The 22,042-nt window shown below is 34.8% G+C and overlaps 1 protein-coding gene across 2 annotated transcripts; it reads left to right on the forward strand.

Moving 5' to 3' along the window:
- Positions 1-142: 142 nt before the first annotated feature.
- Positions 143-14,077, forward strand: LOC123882822. Of its 2 annotated transcripts, none has more exons than XM_045931423.1 (14): positions 143-437; positions 1,408-1,515; positions 1,632-1,766; positions 2,839-3,417; positions 3,678-3,819; positions 4,204-4,539; positions 4,728-5,168; positions 5,546-6,213; positions 6,327-6,412; positions 6,496-6,714; positions 7,276-7,404; positions 8,821-9,189; positions 9,771-9,886; positions 13,605-14,077. In XM_045931423.1, exons 1-14 carry the CDS (start codon positions 300-302, stop codon positions 13,730-13,732), a joined length of 3,594 nt encoding a protein of 1,197 aa, XP_045787379.1. In that variant the 5' UTR covers positions 143-299; the 3' UTR covers positions 13,733-14,077. The 2 variants fall into 2 exon arrangements, with proteins under 2 accessions (XP_045787379.1, XP_045787380.1); XM_045931424.1 differs by having other exon boundaries at positions 189-437; positions 4,204-4,422.
- The last annotated feature ends 7,965 nt before the right edge of the window (positions 14,078-22,042 follow it).

The raw sequence follows: 22,042 nt of genomic DNA on the forward strand, positions 1-22,042 counted from the left end.
AAGGAAATGATGAAAATGTTTTTTTAATAGAGATTGTAAACTTTTCTTATAGAGTGTCACATCATCAAAATACTTGATTGTGAGCAACTCAACATTTCTTTTACTTGTAAAAGATACTCACCCGGACATAAGAAAAAATAACACTTTTTAATTCATTGAATTCAGAAATATTCATTTGCGGAGTGGAAGCGGCAGATGGAGCGAACTGCATATAAATACTTCCTGTAAAACCCTTTTCCCGCCATCGACACTCTTTCACTCTCTCCCACTTTCTCTCTCTCTCTTCTTCTTCTTCTTCAATGGTGAGGTCTAGAACCGCCGCAAAACCCACCGCACCTACAGATTCCGAACCGGAGAATGCCGATAACCTCGAAGTTATCTCAATCGGTTCACTCTACAATGGACCTTGGGAGAAGAAGTATTGGAGCAGTTCTAGGGTTTGATTACATTTTCCCCATTCTATTTCCTTCCGTTTTTCAATCTAGAATCGCAATATTTGATTATTCATGCTCGATTTGCAATTGAACTGAATATATCATTGTTATTACCTTTTCCGCCAAAAATCGTTTACTCTTGTTGCTTATCTTTGAGTGTGTGTATGAATTTAGCTGGTTACTGAAGTACTACCGTTTTTTGTTTTTTTGAATGGCACTGAAAAGTACGATTGTGTGTGTGTGATAGGATGTGTAGATAGGTTCATATATAAGATCTTGAAAATATCGTTTAGATAGAAAGTTGAAAGGGTAAGTGATGTAGGGTTCTATGTCTAACAGCGAAACGATGATATTTTGATTGGATGTTAGTACTACGTAGAGTTGCAGAGGTCATTGAGTGATGAACCGCGACTTTTGCTTGTTTGAAGTAGGGATTTTATGAATATAAAAGGACTGGTGGTGTACTGGCATGTAGTTGTGCAAGTGAAAGGAACTCAGATCTCTTAAGCATGAGATGTGATTGGTCCTAGATTTAATTCTTGGATTAAGGTGTATGGGAAAAATATTGTTGGTAGGGGTCATGCCTTTAGCATTGGACTGAATAGAATATAGGGATAGTCTGGGAAATATAATTAACAAAGTAACGGACTTTAATACGGATGCTTGTTTGTTAGTTTGTCCAAGTGGTAAGAAGTTTGATTTTCCTTATGAAGGATGTTGGGTTTGAGTGAATAGAAAAGATAGATACTAGGAGAGCCTTTTCTTCCTTAAATGAGTCCACCTAGATTAACTCGACTTAGTTTGGCTGTTTGTGATTTTATTGAATAAAGAAGTGATGTATACTTAGGTAAGAATAAAGAAGTGAGATGCATGCTTGACCATGGTTTATCTTGGAGGAATTTCTGCATACCACTTTGTATTGGTTTGTTTTCCTTTGCTGACTGATTACATTTTTACACTGGCTATTTTGTAGGGAAAGGATCGATATCCATATCCAGTTGGCTACCAAGCTGTTAGAGCTCATAATGGTACTACTTATAAGATGGAAATTGTTGAAGGCGTTAACGGGCCTAAATTTTTGGTTTGTATTCAAGATTCTTTGTGCTTTAATGCTTTGACTTCAGGTTCCATATTCTAAATGTTTACAACTTGCTTTGAGTTTTGTTAAATAGTTTCAGTTACGTACTGTTTCTACAGATTTCTTCTGATGATGGGAATTCAGTTTCTGGTAAAACTCCAGACTTTGCATGGAAGGAATTTCAGAAGAAAGGTTGCACCCGCATGAAGATTTGGCATGGGAAGCGACTTTCATCTAAGATGGATGGCTTGGAGGTAGAAATTGGTGACATTGATAATTCTGTTTTTAATGTTCCAGACAATTTCTTTTATTTTTCAGGAAAATTTATTGAAATTTCCAGAAATCATTCCAAATAAACTACATCCGTATCTATTTTCAAGCTAATTTGAGCGCAACTAATCTAACTGTGTGCTGTAATTCTGTTATAATTGAATTTTGTTTATGACAAGATATTTGAATATCATGTTAAAATGATAAAACAAACACCTTTTTATCATAAATCTCTTATATGGAAATAATTTAAGTCTTTGTTGTGTCATGTGACTATAGAATGAAAGACGGCGTATATTGCTGGATTACTTACTATATACATGTATAGCAATTGCTCTTTGCGTAGACTATAGGTATCAAAACTATTTGGCATGGCATTTCCTACTATGTTATTAAATATCCAGTTTCTTGTGTAACTATTCTGTCAAAACTGCTAGCAAGTTTCAGAAACACATTTCCTGTTTGCTGTGCTATTAATTGATGATTAAATTAAAGCATCACATCAAAACATAATGCTTTGTCCTTGTAATTGAAAATCAGTCAATACAATATCCAAGACTGACCACTTATCTTTGAAATTATGTCCTTGTATATTTCTTCAACCTTTGTGATTTGTCGCCAAAAATAATTCTTACTGATAAGATAAGCTTACTGACTTTTCTTTGGTGCTCTGTTCATTGTTTCATTAACGAGTACCGCAAGAAGATATGCTGTGGTGTTGGGAAGCTTTATTGCACTAATGATATTGTTTAATTTTTTCCCTGTTCTTCCTTGTTTTTGTTAAGGATATTTTGTTGTTCTTTCATTTGTATCCCTTCTTTTCTCTCTTTAGTAAAATCTAAGCTCTCTTCTTTATCCCAAACAGTTAATGGATGTGTCTGAGCTTTGACGTTTTGTCTAGCTACACACATTTTGCAAAAGTTTCTGTTTATGTCATGATTAATCTCATAATCCCTCTTTTTCTTTTCTCTTGATTATTTTTTTTTATATTATATCGCTTTCATGAGATGTTTACTGTATTTAATCTTATTTTAATTATTTTTTCATTGCATCCAGCTATTTGGGTTAAAAAACCAGGTTATTCAGAGGTTGCTTCGCGAACTAGGGGCAGATATAAATGGAATAGTAGAACGGAGCATAGTATCCTCAAACATCAGTAATGATGTTTCTAAAACACAGCATGATGATTGCCACCCTAATGTAGGCACCAGTCCTGATTTATTAGTTTCCTTGAAAAGAGCACGTGTTACAGGGAAGAGAAGTAGATGTGAACTTAAAAAAAAGAAGTTAAATGGCAGATCTGGACCTCAATCTGTAGAACTTGCTTGTAGTAGTGCTTCAGATGTAAAGAATGAAACAACTCTTGTTCAACGGAGTTCTACAACCAACAATGGTTTAGAAGATGAGGATGGCGCCCAAAATCAAATAGATGTATCACCTTCGCTGTCAATAAAGCCATCTGTTGGTAAAACAAGTAATTGCATTGCATCCCAAAATGACCAGCTATTGAATCCTATTGATATATCTGAGGACAAAAAAGCGGGAGCTGTACCTTCGGAGAGACAGACAGGGTTTCTCTCCTCTGCAAATAAAAAAAGTACAGAAATAACTGAAAACTTGTCTACAGAAAAACTGGTAAACACGCCCTTCTAATATTCCACCGAATATTTGTTCATTGGAAACACACTTGTTCGTAAAATATAGTCTATTGAACATTATTAATTGGAAACCCGTTCTTTCCAAAATAGTGACACTCTTGATACAAATCTTTGAAGTGTTTTGTTTAATTTCCTGCTTCTTGAGATATATCATTTGAAATTTGGCAGAAATTTGTGAATCAATCCAAATTCTGGTCCACCTTGTTATAGAGGAATCACTATTTTAACTTCTTGCAGCTTCATAGGTCACATGATGTGGAGATGAAAATGACAAGTTTGTTGGTCACAGCAGATGACAAAGTGATACAGTCAGGTTCTAAAGAGTCTCAGGGTTGTATTGGCAATGATCTTTGTGATCCTGATACACTAGATTTACAAGGTACTTATATCTCTGTGTTTTGTACAGTACAAGTATTCACTGTTATTAACTTCTAGTATCTGTTTCCACTTAATCATATATTGATGAGTTGAAAGATTTACCTTTTGGCTGGACATACTTATATTTATTCAAGTTGATTACAAATTTTGAGATTTATAATGCTTTTGCCTTTGGTAATATTAGAAAGAGACAGAGTAGTGTTCTTTACAGAATGAAGTATCATGTGATGATGTGAAATATAGAGAGATTTGGAATGTGTTAGGATTTTCTATTTTTTTATATACAGTTTTCTACAACACTCCTTCAATATCTAGTTTCTCTCTTATATTTATCTATTCTACATTTTCCTGTTGATTCTAGATCACTTACTCTACTGCACTGCAGAAAATGCCTCTGATTCTGCACCAAGTAATTTGGACAAGAATACTTACAGTGAGCCAGCATGTGAGGTATCTTCTGAAGATTTGTTAAATTCAAAACACGAGGAAGTGCTTAGACCTGATTCAAATCTAAGCTCCGAGAAAAATGATTTTAATTCAGCTGGCCAGGATGTGGCAAATTCAATGATGTCACTTCTGCTTCCTCAAGCAGTTCCTTTACTGAGTAATGTCTCAACAGATAAGAAGTTTACTTTTATCACTTCAGATATATTGCCTATGGTAACAAACTCTAAGGAAGAACAAAATGAAGTTGGCCGTGTTTTGGATGTACCATCATCTGGTAAATATACCTATCTGTGCTATTTTAACTTTTCCTGTATATATATATATATATATATATATATAGGGTAATTACAATGTTTGGCATAGATCAATACATCACGACACAATGTTTGTCTTTGTTTTGTGTTTGTGTGTTCTGTGTTTATGTTTTCATGCACTTTGTTTAATCATGTGTTTATACCGCAGATAAAATGGTAACAGAGGATGTATATGGGGAACAAGGTGAGAAGATACATAAGACAAATACCGGCACTGAACATATGAAGTCTATTGTTCTTGATAGTTTTGAGTATAGTCAATGTGAGGATCTCAAAAACTCAGAAATCTTATCTTTTAATATTGCGGAAGTTGATAAATCTAGTTTCAGTAAAGAAATGTGTTATCCGAAAAGTCAAGAACAACTTCCTGGTGATTTGCCAAATGGACCATCCACATGCTGTGCTTCAGAGTTGGAATTTAAAAACAGGCCTCCTGATTATGATGCATGTGTTCCCGATTCTGTTCTGGATGACATGTCTCCTCCTGATGTATGCATTCCTGATTCTGTGCTGGACGACATGTCTCCGGCGCATGATAGTTTCAATTCACTGAAAAATGGCCTGTCAGCTGGTCAGGATTTTACTGGAGGTAATGTGTTCATGATATCTGGTATAAAAAAAAAAAGTTCTTAAATTCCGGTAATCATGATCAGAAGGGTTGAATTGTCTATCACAATATAATTCTTCTGTCTGTTTTGAACTAAGATGCTTGTTGAGTTAGTGCCAACCCATTCCCATGTCAATCCAACTTAACTGGTCATGATTGTTGCAAACTATTAGCTTATTTTGGTGTATGGTCAAGGATGGCACTTAATGATCTGAGACTAAGGTTTCATTGAATTATTGTTGTGTTTGATCCAAACATCACCATTTCTTACAAATTTTGAAAACAACATAGTTATTAGCAATGCATTCTCAGGGGTTAAATAAAATATTTGTTATTTAAAAGCTTGGAAATCCTTGCAGAAAAGACACAAGATGAAGCTGTTGGTAAAACAGGCAATGTTAAAACAATGATGATGTCTTCTTCTCAGTCACCAAATATTGTATACACCAGAACCCTCCAAGGAAATTGTTTCTCTGCGAAGAGTCCAGAATGTGACAAGATTGAACTAGGTACTCGTCAAATGCATACTGCTAGAGACACTGTCCCTCCCTCAAAAACCATTCAAACAAAAAACGATAAACTATGCGAACCAGATGATTCTGCAGGTTTATTATTAGAAACACTCGAAGCGCATAGTGACATTCCAGATGTACAAAGCAACCTAGCGGAGCTAAACCATTCATCTCAGAATCCAAACCCACTTTCCTGTGAAAATAAGTGCTCTGGTAGCAAGGAGGCTCAGTTTGTTTCAGAACCAATGGTCCAAAGAAACCAGGAACTCAAGAATAATCTGAACAGCAGTGTAAAGTTTGTAGGGTGCTACATGCACCCAATGCCTGTTTCATCATTACTTTTAAAAACAAGAGAGGATGAAATCCACATTTGCGTTTTATGTGGCCTTACGAGTCAGCACAGAACCCTGTTTACCTACAAGGTAGCTACCAAGGGACCAAATTTTGGTTGCCCCTCTGTCATGGCTCACACCCCAATAATATTGCCAGATCCAAAATATAACTTCATGGGAGAAGTAAGTTGCTTTTCATTTTCTGTTTGGAAACCCTTATTTCCTTATTGACATTTTACCCAAACATTTTGGCTACATAAATACTTACTTTCAAAATATATCATATTCTTTGCTAGATTATCCTGGAAAGAACTGGGGTGGAGTTGACGCCTGATGGACAGTATATTGTCTTAATAGGCAGCATAAAAACCCCCAATTGCAGGTTAACTGTTTCTACAGGTTTGAATTGATATGTAATAAATTGGAATACTGTAGATAGAGTAACTAAATATTGTTTAATCCCAGGGAAGGAAAAATTGATTGTTGTTGCTCAACATGCACATCAGTCTGCTCCGAGAAGAATGCTTTGAAGATTGTTCATGTAGAAAGTGGTTATGTATCAGTTTTGGCAACATTGGAAGCTGTTGAAGATTTACATTGTATTTTGGTTTGTGAAGCTAACCGACTTGTTTCTGTTGGAGAGAGTGGGAGACTACAAGTGTGGGTCATGAATTCAACATGGAGGTGATTTTAACGCATTCTCTTTGATTTTTCTTGCTCCTTAAAGACACTTATGTCCTTTTCAGAATTATAAGTTTTTAATTTGTAGTGAATATGATTGTTAAACAATACAGATAGGTTTCTTCTGTGTTTGCATTTTAGCAGAGACCATGGATATATGCTCATGTAGAGCTTGTGCTTATCACAGCAATTCTCGATGAATATTGGAGAAACTTTATTACTTGGATATTATGACTAATTGTTTCTTGGCTGAAAGCTTGCCAATTGGCCAGACTTTACTTACCTCGCGACCGAACTCTGAATTACGGGGGGCTCCTTCCCCTGGGAACCAGAGAGTTAGTACAAAAAACAAAGCTTCCCAAATTTCATTGCATTTAATTTTCTAGACATAATTGATGAGTTAGACCACTGTAATTGTAAAATTTATTCCAGTTGTTGATCACTAAAAAACTGTATTATTCTTTAATGTTTGTAACTTATTTGCTGCTAGTGTTATTAAATATTTATATTTATTGGTTGTGGTCATACAACATAGCTTTTCACCCCTTCATAACATTTTTTCAGTGAAAAGATAGAGTACTTCATCATTCCAGCTGATGGTTCCACGTCCCCTGGCATTGTGGAATTAAAGAGGGTTCCAAGGTGTGCTCATTTGGTTGTAGGCCGAAACATCTATGGTGAATTCAGTTTATGGTATGTTGTCTTTATTTACCTTGAAGAGATGTCCTATTATATTAGCATTATTTTAATTATTTTAAACATATAATTCGATAAAAGTTGGTTTATAATCTTGCTTAGGATTGTTGTGAGGATTTTATATTATTAAGAAGCAAGAATTAATGTTCTGTCCATAGTCACATAATTCACTAGATTGACTTGGAGCTGTAAATTGGCACCATTTCACAGAACTTTCACAAATTGGTTTGCCAAAGTTGGCTATAATTCTTTTAAAGCATCAAACCCAAAAGAAAGAACAGGGTCCCATTTAGATGGGAATGGGAACCGTTCAAATTAAAAAGCAATCATCATAGGCTGCAATAGAGAGTATAGGGAGAAGTGTTTTCTACTTAAAAGCTACTATCTTCAATCCCCATCTGCAATGCACCGTGTCGTACACTGCTTATTATAGTTAACCCCTCTCTAATTTTCACACACACTTTTGACGCGGGACTACTTTCATTTCTTAAACATTTTTATATAAGGGAAGAGAAGTTACACTGAAGGGTACTGCCAATACTCAATGTCTGACTATTATTATTCTATTATTGTACATTTATGGGCTTCTTTTTTTAATTTTATCAGTGTCAAATTGTTAATCAAATTAGTAATTTTTTCACATATTAATCACATTAGTAACTAGTATTTTCCTTTAAAACAATATACATAATTATTACCATAAAAATATTGACTCTTGTTTTCGTGTTTTAATATTCAAGTTAATTTTTATTGATGTTTTATATCTTATTAGCATGGATTTTATTGCTTTTAACTAGATGAGATAAAAAAGTTATTGTTAGTGTACCGATAAAAATATTATAACGTACCATGAACCCAAATAACATGTCGACTACATATACCCCCCATGTACCCAATATTTCAAGTGTTGCGTACCGCGTACCCGAACTTATACCACGTACCAAATCGAAATCGAATTGTGAACCAGGTGACTGTGGTTTTGTCTCAGGAGTAACGTTTAGGGTTTTTCTCAAACATACCCACACACCCATATTTCATTTTGTATTATCTTTTTATCATATTTGTTGCATTACTTTGCTTGCATTTTGTCTTCAAATCTATTTTATACAAGTCACAGGTTCATCGGAATATGAAGAACATGTGTTGCTTTTTTTACTTTTTCTGTACCTAACCCCCTATTCCTTCTGTAAATCTTGGAGAGACCGAGGTTCCTAATTTGAGCTTTATCTGTTTCAGACTCAGGAAATATGTCACTGCTATCTTCAAATTTCTTATCTGAAAAAACCTCTGACCTAGCATAATAGTTGTTAAAAATAAGGAGAATGGAGAAGTAATTAGAAAAGTGTAACAAATTTTTAATTTGGCCATTCAGTTTTAATATCACATTCATATCATATTCAATATTTTCCTCAGGGACATTACCAAGCTCAATTGTGTTTCAAGCTTCTCTGCTGCAAAATATCCAATTAGTGAGTTCTTTCCAATAAGCTTGTTTGATTTGCAAACTAAAGGCTTGGGATTGAGCTATGCTAGCATAGAGGAGAAGGCTGAAATTTTTTTAGAAGCAACCAATTTCTGGCACTCAGAGCAAAGAGAGACCTGTGTGTATCTACCAACTGAAGATGTTGCTATGTGTTTTCTTGTCTCGACTCCCTCGGACTTTGATTGTTGCCCGAATCATGTTTCAACTTCAAGTCATCACGATGTACATACAGCTAGAAGTTGGAGGCTTGCCCTTTTGGTGAAAAATAGCATAGTTTTTGGAAGTCCCTTGGATCCTAGGTGCCATATGATGTTTCCTGAGTTGAATATAGTCTGTCATATTTTATTTGATTCTTTCAACATCTTATTTTTTTACTGCCTATGAAGTAAAGGGAAGTAATTTTCCCCATTATTTTTCAGCATATATTTTTTTCAATGTTAAGATGTAAAGTGAATAAAAGCTGCTTGAACTGGATTTTAGATCACTGTTGAAGTCTAATGATCTCTTTGCCTCAATTAATAGTCTATCATTCATTTATGAGGCCAGCAGCTGAAGGAATTTACTGAAAATTATAATTATGAGGGTAAAAAGGGCAGCCTGGTATGCTGAACCTCCAGGCACAGTGGAGTCTAGGGAAGGGTCGGACCTATTATGTGTCTAGTAGGCAGTTATACCTTGAATTTGCAAGAGTTAGATTTCACCAATTACAACCTGTAACCTCAGTTTTATGAATCATCAGTTGATATTGTTTGAGTTATATAACTATAACAAAGTACTGATGATAGATCATTTTTACACTGTTTAAAAGTTGTTCTATTGCTTAATCTACACTGCATATTTATCATTCATTGACATTTTCAACTGTATCAACTCTATGCAGGACAACCACTGTTGGTGTCTCAGGTGGTTATGGAATCATCAGCACAAGTGACGGTGTGGTATATATGTGGGAATTAGCTAGAGGATCCAAGCTTGATACTCTGCACCATTTTCATGGTATGTTGCTGTAATATCCTGAATAATTAATTAATAAATTATGATAGTCTGCTCTATTAATCGTAATTAAGATAGAATCTTTTAGTGAAGATATTAATGGCACAAGAGTAATATAAGAACAAGTACATAGGTCCATTTAAAAAAATAAATTAAAAATAATAAATAAATAAATAAAAGAAAAGAAATAGAAAAGGGTAGAAAAGTCTAGAAAGGCCTAGGGAGGAAAAGAAAAAAAAAAAACTCAGTTCTTTATCTCTTCTTTCCATTGTCGTCCAAAGAGCCCTTTCCCCGTCAATTTTTCTTCTGTCTCTCCATTTCCTTGTGGAATCAAGCTTGCTTGTGTAATTAACTGAGAATCTAAGTTTGCCCAAAACAAAATTTTTGTTTCCAATTTTCTTCTCCTCCACCTCTTGTGTTCGTTGAACCCACCTCCACTTCCATGGTTGATTTTTCACAAATTCCACTATTGAACAAGATGCTTGCTTAGGGGTCTTGAAGATTAAGGTCTTTTTACCTTGTTAGCAAGTTCAATGAAGAGGATTAAGGTTAGCACTACATGTTTGGGCTGTTAAAAAGAGAAGCAAGTTAGAACTCAAAGTCTTAGAGATTTCTCCATTTCTTCACCATTTTCAATCACCCACCAAGCATCACTTTTCAGATTAATAAGGTCAGTTCTTTATTAGGTTTGATGTTGGTAGAAACTGCAGTTTTAGAGTATATCTAAGTATTAGAAGTTGCTTGTGTTAGAATGTTAAGAATTTACCCCTATGACAAATTATATGATTAGAGACTTCAAAGTGGAAATTAGAGTATGTTAGATTCGTAACTTGTTATGATTTAATTATAATCTACTTGAAATTCCATGTTTTTTATATTGGAATAGTTTTGGGACTGTTTTGAACTAGTAGTATTATGTTGAAATTGAGAGAGAATGACAAGTATGAAGTCATAGTTAAATACGGTGGATTCTAGGGTGAGGGCTCTATTAAGTCCCTCACCGGTGTACCACTCAACTTAACCGTCAGATTAATCGAGTATATATTATCCCATTAGACATTAACACACTAGATCAAAGTCTTCCTTTCAAACTATCATGGGTTTGAACATGTAGAAAATATCTTCAACACAAAACACAGCCCAGAAAATTTGATCTAGTGAAAACGACAATAACCTCCCACAATTCACAAGTTATAATAATAGGGGGTAACTTTATTTTTCTCAAAAAATCACAACATGGATGTTTCAAAAAACCTTGCCTCTGTAATTTTTCCACGTTCTTAATTTCAATTTCATTCTTAAATTATGATTAAAAAAGGTGGATCTAATAAAAAAGAAATTGTCAAATACTTAAATTGAGAAATTATTTTAGGGTTTTGTAGATCTTGGCATGAGAAATTGAAACGCAATCTACAAAGTGAAGATTCAAATTGGTAATTTTCTAGCCATGAGAGGGATATGTGAAGAGGCAAGTTGTTAAAATATGGGGTATCTCAAAACTCATTTCATTCTTCCACTTCCACAAAATTCCCCTATTTCTTAATTTTTCGTGAACAAAATCCTAGTTCGTGTGTGTGTTTTTTCTTTCGGTCAGTTGAAGATTCATGAATGTTTTGCGGGGGTGAAAGAAAGCATTTGATCTAGTGTGTTAATGTCTAATGGGATAATATATACTCGATTAATCTGACGGTTAAGTTGAGTGGTACATCGGTGAGGGACTTAATAGAGCCTTCACCCTAGAATCTACCAGTTAAATACTGGTAAGCAAGAAGTTATAAAAGAATGATGCTCAGAGTAAAATTGAAATAAGAATAAAATAATGTGGTCTATGTTGCACATAATGAAATGAGATAATTTTTGTATACTATGTTGATAGTTAACCAACACTTAATTAGAGAACTACGTGGCTCTGATTCCCTCGTCATTGAGGGATACGTAGGACCAGGGAATGGGATCCTCCCTGTCGAGCTATAATTTTAGTAATTCTATATTTAAATAAGTATATTGTTATAGTGTATTAGGCTTTCCAGGCTAAATACAAGGTTAGTTAGTCGTGGCCTGTGCGCCGGTCATGACCAGCGATTGGGTCGTGACAGTTGCAATGTTCCACTTTATGCTTCAGCTGGCGATTTCACTGTAGAAACACTGATGATATTGATATTTTTTTTATAGAAAATGTTAGTTGTAAGTAAAGTACTGATTATGTAACTGATGTTAGTTTTTCAGAGTTCAAATTCAAGACCTCTTGGTTAGAACTATTTCAGTATTCCTTAGCTCACTAACCGAGCTGCTTACATGGGATATTAATACAATAATATAGATAGTTTTAACTTGTCAATAATCAATAATGTTTAATTTGCTGCACTAGAATTGTTGGTGATTAGTTAGGAATCATCATAAGTTATGATCAATCGATACCTTCAAGAGACTAATAGATCACATACTTTTGTATTCCATTTCTGGCGTGCTTCAAGGAATTGGCCACATGGTTTAACAGTTTCCTTTCCTGTGTTAGTATAGGCCAAGTTAAACTGAAGGTTCACTTTGAATTGAGTCACTAAAGCGATTAAGATGGCTTAACACAACCATGGAGTGAAGAAGTATATATACGAACATTTCTTCAAAACAAAAGAAGTATATATACAAACATTAGGTGGTGGGTCAATAATCTTACACTTTTGTAGTTTTGTCCAGTCTTAGTATAGTGTCTTGAACAGTAAAACTGGTTGTACATCAGATTTCTTACTTCTTTACTGTTCTATATTGTTAACCAAGTTTGGGCATCTTAGAGTGAACCCCTCAATCTCCAGTAGTAAACGTTCTGATCATGCAAAGATTCGTTGCCCTCTATTTTACTGCAAACTAGTTAATATTCTTCCTGAAACATATGCCAACATAAGAATCTGCTACACTAACAGGTGGCAGTAACCTCCAAACGTATGAAATTATTATCTAGGCATAATAGTTTGCACTGGATTCATTCTTTTATTCACTGATAAACCGTAGAAAAAGGAACTACTTTAGCATGTTTGATTGACCACAGACCATAACATCACTTCCTTAGTTAGAACTTAGAAGAGTGCTTGTCCTTGAACACAAATGTACATAGCAAAGTTTCATGTCTGCATAATGGAACCGACTCCAAAGAGGCATGGGCTGGAGAAACTCCTTCCGAATGATTGTGAACTTCTGTTTGACCACCCTAAATTTGAGGATCCAGAAAAGCATTTGGAGCTGGGTAAAGTTGGTGAAGCAGATTCTAACCCTTGAAAACTTCTCCAAACATTAGACATTGAAAATACAATGAAAGTTTAGATCCCTTAGGCAGCTGCAACATGTAAGATACCAAACCAATGCATTATGCAATAAGGAAAGGTCCAGGATCAAGGGTGGTGACACCTTATGACATGAATGTGTCCTCGTGTTGATAGTGAAGTTGTTACCTACAAATGAACCACTAACCATTGAAGGAATATCAATTTAACAATACTAGGACTACAATATGATCAGTTATAATTAAGGATAAGTTACATTTATATCTCTCCACTGCTTATCCTGTCATTCCTCATGATTGTTGCCAATAATCTAAATTATTATTTACGTATTATATTGTGCCATTTTGAGGTTTCATATTTCGACATACGGTTTCAATAATGAGCATAAAGTTGACTTATTCCCTTATTTGATATCTATAAACTTGAAAGTAATTGTTTGATTTTAGATGGAACTGTCACAAGTGTTGCTACGGAAGATTTGAATTCGAATTCAAGAAGTGCCATGGGAGTCGCAGGTGATGCAGGCCAACTGTTGCTTTATCTACATCTTCATGATCCGAACTCAAAAGAGTAGACCATCAGCTTTCAAGCCTGTATAGAAGCTTGCATAGAAATTGTTGTGGTTATAGCTAATGCACTTATATATAGTGCTTTACAAATTTATGCATTTCAATTCCTATTAATGTTTTGTACCATTCTCAACCAAATTCCAGGGTTCCAATTTCAATTGAGCGACTAACTATAATATCATCTTATAGCCTTTTGTTGAAATTGATGCATATTTTTAGAATATTCTAGTAAAAATAAATAGCAAATTTGATAAATATCTTTAGACTGTTCTAATAATGCAAGTCTAGAAGCTTATATAACAATGAAATGTAGAAAAGTCAAGCAAAAATTTAAGTTACTCTACTTGAAATTAACGTCTTCAAACACCTATTATGCAAACATGGATGTAACTATACTCTAGTCTTTCATGTATAATGTAAATAACCATCATATATACCTCATACAATAAGTTAATTATTCTAGTTTTTGTATTATATTTTTGGCAAAATTACACTGTAGGTCCTTTATCTTATTTTTTTGTAATATTTTTATCCTTTATCTTTTTTTGTAACACTCATTTGATTTTTTGTAACATTTGATCCTTTATTTATTTTTTTATTTAAGTGTTACAAAAGGAGTATAAAAGCCGTACAATCGGACCATTTGAGTTTAAGCTCAATTAAAAAGTGCATTTTTATGGATTCAGAGTAAGTGCATTAGCGAACTTAAGTTTCTTTCACCATGAAGTAAATTCAGTTGTTCTCAAAAAAAAAAATGCAACTAGACTGGCATAATTTGCTAAGAAAATTTAATCTCATTAAACGAATTTGTCCTGTTTTATTTCCCAACTTTCTGACTGGATTTAGTGAGGACCGTATCTGAGGAAGGAGGAAGAAGGCTACCGCCCTATGTCCCTAAAAATTAAGGGCCCAAATTTTTTATCAGTGAAATAGTTATTTTAGTCTTTCAATGTGCAATTTGCTGTCGTTTTGGTCCCTCACTGAGAAAAAACTATTGAATAGTTCCTGAATCTGCATTTCGTTAGTCAGTTTTGTCTCTACTGTTAAGTTTGACCGTTAACTCAACAAAAAAGCTGACGTGACATTTTTGTGGACACACGTCAGCTTGCTGAGTTGGCATGAGGGACGGGGAAAAAACCATTTTGGTCCCTGAATGTGCAACTCGCTGTCATTATAGTCCCTGACTCAAAAAAAAAAATACTCCCTCCGTTTCAAATTACTTGACTTTTTAGAAAATTTTACTTTTTTCAAATTACTTGTCTTTTTGATAATATATGTTATATTTTGTCTATTATACCCTCCTTATTTTAAATCTTTTTATTGTATTTTTTTTTACTAAACTTCTTTGTATAATTTGTTTAAGAAAAAAATTGATACATAACATTAAATTTATTAGAAAGAAAAAGTGTGTGCAAAAAAAATATTGGTGAATTAAAATAAGGGTATAATAGGAAAATAAGGTGCAAAAATACACTTTCTTAATTTCTTTTTTTTTTCTTCTAAAAAGTCAAGTAATTTGAAACGGAGGGAGTACAAAATAGTCCTTGACTCTGCAATCCGTTATTCACTTAGTCCCTTGCGTTGAAAATTGTTGCTAACTTTATAAAAAAGCTGAAGTGACATTTTTTAGGAACACGTGACATGCAGATTTAACACATTTGTGTGACAACTGGATGAATGATGTGACCAAAGACTAAAATGACAATACTTTTTATTTTCTCTTAATTTCTTTATCTTCTTTCTCTCATTTTTCTTCATTTTCTTCAAACATTTATAAATAAAGCCCATAATTTTAAATCCAGATTTTAAAGAAAAAATCATTGACACTTATTCATTTACCTAAAAAAACATATATAAGAAATTTTCTCTTTTGGCCCCCTAGTTGCTCTCAAACCCCCCAAAAATCCTAAAATACCCATGGATTTGCGACCAGTGAAGTTTGGATCCTACAATCCGAAACTCAGTTAGTTTCGGATCCTATATTCCGAAATTGATCTATATGCTGCGTGTTTGTCCTGTCAGTTTTTTGAACAACTAAAAATTTATTCACAAACTCATACAAACATAAGGCATGTTTGTTGAGAGAAAGTTACAAACATGCCACAATACAAGGTTCAAAAATTAATTTCAGGTTCAAAAATTAATACAAGGTTTAAAATTATGAGCTTTATTTATAAATGTATGAAGAAGATGAAGAAGAATGATAGGAAGAAGATAAATAAATGAAGAGGAAAAAAAAGTAATGTTATTTTAGTCCCTAACCACATCATTCATCCAGCTATCACACAAATGTGTTAACTCTGCGGGCCACATGTCACTAAAAAATGTCACATAAGTTTTTTTATAAAGTTAACGACCATTTTTAACATTAGGGACCAAAGTGACTAATGGATTGCAGGGAAGGACTATTTTGTATTTTTTCTTGGATCAGAGACCATAATGACAAAGAGTTGCAGATTCGGGGACCAAAATGGTGTTTCCCCGTCCCTAGTGCAAACTCAGCAAGCTGATGTGTGCTCAAAAAAATACCATGTCAGCTTTTTTGTTGAGTTAATGGCCAAACTTAACAGCAGAGACTAAACTGACTAACGGAAAGCAGATTCAGGGACTATTTAGTAGTTTTTCCCCGGTGAGGGACCAGATTGACAGCGAGTTACACATTGAGGGACCAAAATGACTATTTCCCCTTTTTTTTTATTTTAGGGGTATATTAATAATATTTGTATTATATCTGCCAAAAAGATAAAATAAAAAAAGGTCCATTTGAAATTACTTATTTTTGAGCTTATGCAAATAAATAAGTTTTGATGTATTATTATAAATTTGTCAAGGTAGTTTATGAAAAATAGCTTATATAAATACAATTTTCGTTAGTGGAAATTTATAAATTAACATGCTTATTTATTTGCATAAGTTATTTTGTATAAGCTCAAAAATAAGTTACTCCAAACGGGCCCTATATACCAAAATTCTTAAGTGTTGAAAATAACATGGCTAAATATCTTTTGAAGATTTTAAAGTTAAATATATTTTAGATCTATATTTACAATAATATAAATCGTTAGGATTTATTGTTTATATTTACAATGATATATCGTAAGAAGTTGCGATTTAAATTAACGTGTATTGGAGTTACAATAAAAGAAGTGGAATGTATAATGTTGTACTTTGAGAAATATTGAAATGAAGACTTTATGACGATATTGACGATATTGACAAAAGTTTTGCATTTGATATATAAGTATAGAGTCGAGTACACTTCCAACAAAGACGATATGACGATATTGACGAGAATGATAATGATGAGGAAATACAATCACTCGATGAATCTTTTAGAGTCAAATATTTTTTGGTGGTTGTTGATATGACAATAATTTCATTAAAATTTATTATTGACAAATGTTGAATTATCTAGCTTGTTGATATAGAAAAAATGATTATTGAATTTGCAATTGAAAATGCTCGTAGAAAGTGTTTTGTTTGAGTATTTTGATATTAAATAAAAAATTCAATGATTTTTAAGAATTCAAATTTTTTATACCATTTATTAATTAGGCCCAAATTTTAAGTTCGCCCACAGGCAACCAAAATCATAGAAACAGGCCTCAGCATGCAGAGGCTATCAAGACATGAGAATTTACAAGAGTTTTACCTTTGCCACCCTACTGATTCTGAGGCGCGCCTATGAAATTACCATACTACCCGTGTCCGTTACTTAGGTCACGGAATCATGTCTGAGACGCAAGTCACGACCGTGTAAAAAAAATTCATAACTCCAAAAGACCACAGATTAACACCGCAATCAGCACCCTACCACTTTCTACATTTGGTACCTAAGTCACGGGATGACAGTTTTAAACATACCGTGACTTAAGTCACGGACGGTACAACGTATATAAGGAACACGCCCCACTTTCTCCCCCCCTTCTGTCAGTTTCAAACATGAGCAAACCATCCAAATTCACTCCAAAACCCCAAAAAATCGAAAACAACTCCAAATTCAACCATTTCTTCACCATTCTACTCGTAATCAAGGCGCAAACATCATCCAACATCATACAATGGCAGGTTATTTGTAATTGGTATTTATTTAATGTTATTTGTATTTTTTTTTTCTTTTTGCAGCATCGTTTGGCACTTGTCCCTGTCAGCCACAGAGATGAAGGAGTTAGCTAAAATAGCGTCAGATGCACAGTGGTTTAGGGATAGAGTTGAAGCGACAAGGTTGGCAAATCTCGCCAAGACAGTGTATGAACATCTAGACCTTTGTCTGATTAGCGCATTTTCCGAGAGGTGGCACGCAAATACTTCGAACTTCCATATGCATGTCTGGAAGATCAAAGTGACACTAGATGACGTGTCCTGTGTGCTGCGTCTCCCCATCAGCGGTTGTTTTCTTGACCATGCCCCAATTTCAAAAGATGAGGCTATTTACGTGTAGGTCAACCTTCTTGGAGCACAACCTGGTGCTGCACTTACGGAGGTCGGTAAGACCAAAGGTAACCATGCCACGCTAACCTATCTGAAGGGTCTGTTTACCGATCACCTTGCCCAGGTTGTAGTTTTCACTTCGTTGAGTGATGAGCAGTCGAGATGTATCGTCGCTATGCCATTAGAGTTTACCTGATGCTAGGCATGACAATGGGGCGGGGTGTAACACCCAAACCCGTTAATTAATTAACTCTGCCTTTATAAAATCTTTTTCGAAAATACGCAGCGGAAAATTGAAAATATGATTATAAAGCGCTGGTTTGAATACTACAAGCTTCATTCAAAGATAATACTAATACAATTAATTAGTAAAATGTTTGAATAAACAACACAAATCTTCGCATCGACACGATGCGTCATTAGTCATACAAAACGGATACATTTTCAAAATGAAACTAAACCAAACAGAGTGTTCTCAAAGGACTCTATATAGATATAAAACCCCTTTTTCCCGTGTCTCAATCAGAGCAGAGCTTCACCATTTCACTCGGACGAGGCTAACACATAACCTGTCAACCTGGACCCCCAAAGGTCCAGCAAATAACACAAAGCAGAGAGTTAGAAAACATAAACATAAATATAAGTGTGAGTAGTATACTACACACTTCACACACTATCATACATTTCTAACTCACGCACATACATCGTCAAATGTGACTACCAATTAATCATTCATTTACAAACACACCAATCATATAGTTTCACGTCTTCTCTGACACTACCAAAGTATTCATTTTATAGTCATGACGGACTCTACACTTGTTCATTTTATAGTCATGACGGACTCTACACTTGTTCATTTTATAGTCATGACGGACTCTGCTCATATACCAAGACATGGCAACAATCACAGTATTAAACAATTAGTAAATACCAAAGCTTAACACATACGGAAAACACATTACAATCCAATCAGATAATGTCACATAACAATTATCAAATACATGTGCATTTACCCTAATGCAATCTAATGCCATTTACTCATGTCATGTCCCCTAGACACAACTAATGCATGTGGTACCATTTCCACGTTGTTCAGATTTCAGTCATGACGGACTGTTCAGATTATAGTCATGTACGGACTGTTCAGATTATAGTCATGCACGGACTCTACATCAGTTTTACATCATGCAGGATGCTGTCAGTTTTACATCATGCAGGATGCTCGTCACCCCATTTAAGATGAACTAACAGTTTTACATCATGTTGGATGCTGGCCAACTTAGACCATCTCATTCAGTTTTACATCGTTGCTGGATGGTGTCAGTTTTAGATCATGCAGGATCATCATCAATACAGTTTTAAATCATGTCGGATCTCGGTTATCATCAACCATCTCTCTCATAAAGAGGAGTCACACAGTTTTATATCATGTTTGGATATGGGCTCTAGATTTCGGATAACATAATCCCATCTTCGGCCACTTTTGGAAAACATAGTCCATTTACTCTATTGGAATACACATGATTCCAATATCACAATTTATTCATAAATGCATGATTACTAATAAACACATCAAATACATGACGCTATCTAGCTCGAAGCTATTCATTCACTGATGCGGAAACACAATTCCAACATCTAACACATTAGGATAACACAATATCCTATCACTCAAATCATAATTATTCACATGATAATTATCTGCATACTCATTTTTATACACACAAGGTTTCATTTACACTTATGTCATAAAACATACATCATTCTCTTATCATTGCAAATTAATGTTAAAACATATACATACTCACTTTGAACTACAACTTATTGCATACACGTTTATCAATCATATAACGATTAACAATAAGCATTAACAGTATCAACATGTATCAACAATCATGTAAGGATACCCTTAAACCATGTTACAAGTGCCTAATTACACTTACAAACATCAACAAAAATTGCTGTCACAGAGGCCTTCGCTAAGCGAGGGCTTAGCGAGACATGGCGAACCTCACCAGGAAGTCACCTGCTCATGGCGAGCATTGGCGAGCTTCAGCGAACATGTTCGCTATAGCGAACTCCTGGTCGCTTAGCGAACTACACCAGAAAAATATCTGTTCTTGAGTTTTCCAAAGGCGGTTTAACATGGAATCCACTCAAAAATCCATCTAGACATGTTATAAATTCTTATAAACAGCTAATTCAAACATATATGGTATCTATGAACATTAATTAACACTCACAAACACCCACATACATCACACTTACAAATTCATACCAATTTCTTGCATTTTAAGCAAGTTTAACAAAACATGCAAATCATTGATCAAACATCTACATATACCCACTTTCAACTCCCCAAAGTTGTTTACCTCATCTACCATGAGTTCACTACACATGTTAGGATCAAAAGAATCCATTTTCCATTAAGAAAATCACCCACAAAACCCACAAGAAAATAGAGTGGAAAGAGTTTGGGAATGGAGGAATCGACATCCTCCCCTCTTTCGAATCACTCACGAATATGTAATCTAACTCTCGTACCTTAGCTCGACGAATCCACAAGCTTGCTCTTCTCTTTCTCTTTGGCTCTTGCCCTAGCTCTCAATCTTCCTTTCTCATGAAACATAAATTATGAGACTATTCATGGTTGACTTGCTACTTATAGCTCTCTCTATTCTCATGGATCAAAGCCCAATTGGCTAAGCCCAATAACCACTTACACGCCCCAAGGCCCAATCAACATAACTTCTCGCTCATTAACTTACGTTCTCGCTAAATGATTATTCGCCGCTTAATAATTTAATTGTAAATCACGCCCTCGCGTAATAAAATAATTAAATAACGAATACTAAATTTTGGGTCGTTACACGGGGCGGAGACGAATTTTGCCCTCCCCAAACCCAAACCCATAAAGTTCGGGTTTTCCCAAACCCATCCCAAATTCGACCGGGTATAAAAAGTATAACCCCAAACCCATACCCAACGGGGATCGGGTATCCCCAACAGGTTTCAGGTATCCCCGTTATGCCTCTTTCCACATGAATTTGAATTGTATTTTAGTATTTTTTTATTAAAATAAAGGTAAATGTCCAAAATTATTTTATCACAACAATATTTTTTTTAAATAAAGAAAAGAAATAGAGAAAATGGTTTGTTTAAGATTCAAATTAAACATAAAAAATAAACATATAAATGTAATTTAACAGATTGTTTAAGCGTTTCTAATTTAAAAGAGGTCAAATCTAATTTTTAGTATAAGTGGAACGGGTTCGGGGTGGGCATCAATGTACCAATTACCCGCCTCAATCACATCTTTTGAAATCGGGGAAAACCCAAACCCGAACCCAATCAACTCGGTTTTCCCCGTCAAAGCGGGTAGGATTTGGGCGGATACCCGCTGGTATGGGTTTTACTGCAATGCCTACCTGATGCTGCTGGCCGGAGACACTATTTGTGCCGACTTGAGCAAAAACAGTGTCCAACTCTGGTTTAGCGAGTATTTTGATGATTTGGAGTTGGTGCACACATATGCATGAGGTGCTTCTGCTTTGGCCTTTTTGTACAACGGTCTCTCTGCTACCAACACGCCGAAATGGATAACGGTCACAGGTTACAACCGTTACATGACACTGCTTAAGGTAACCAAATTATTTGTTGTTACTTATTTATTTATTAATTCATTTGTGTATGACACTTTAAGCTTGTTAATTTTTTTTATTTAAATTGTTGTTAACTTGCAGGCTTGCATCCATGCACACTTCCCTCATATTTGTGGACGAGTTCAGGTTGTCGGATATGATGAGTCAGAGCCAACTATCATGAAACATATTTGTTCTGGACTGGGCCAAAAGTTGGCCCAATTACTCTTCTGCCTGACA

This window comes from Trifolium pratense, linkage group LG5, assembly GCF_020283565.1.
Source record: "Trifolium pratense cultivar HEN17-A07 linkage group LG5, ARS_RC_1.1, whole genome shotgun sequence".
Classification (NCBI taxonomy): domain Eukaryota; kingdom Viridiplantae; phylum Streptophyta; class Magnoliopsida; order Fabales; family Fabaceae; genus Trifolium; species Trifolium pratense.

Bases quoted from the DNA above. Each gene is read 5' to 3' on its own strand.
- LOC123882822 (XM_045931423.1), top strand. From the start codon at position 300: ATGGTGAGGTCTAGAACCGCCGCAAAACCCACCGCACCTACAGATTCC. The intron at 1,516-1,631 runs GTTTGTATTCAA...CTGTTTCTACAG, and splicing joins TTAACGGGCCTAAATTTTTG to ATTTCTTCTGATGATGGGAA. The intron at 6,715-7,275 runs GTGATTTTAACG...ACATTTTTTCAG, and splicing joins GTCATGAATTCAACATGGAG to TGAAAAGATAGAGTACTTCA.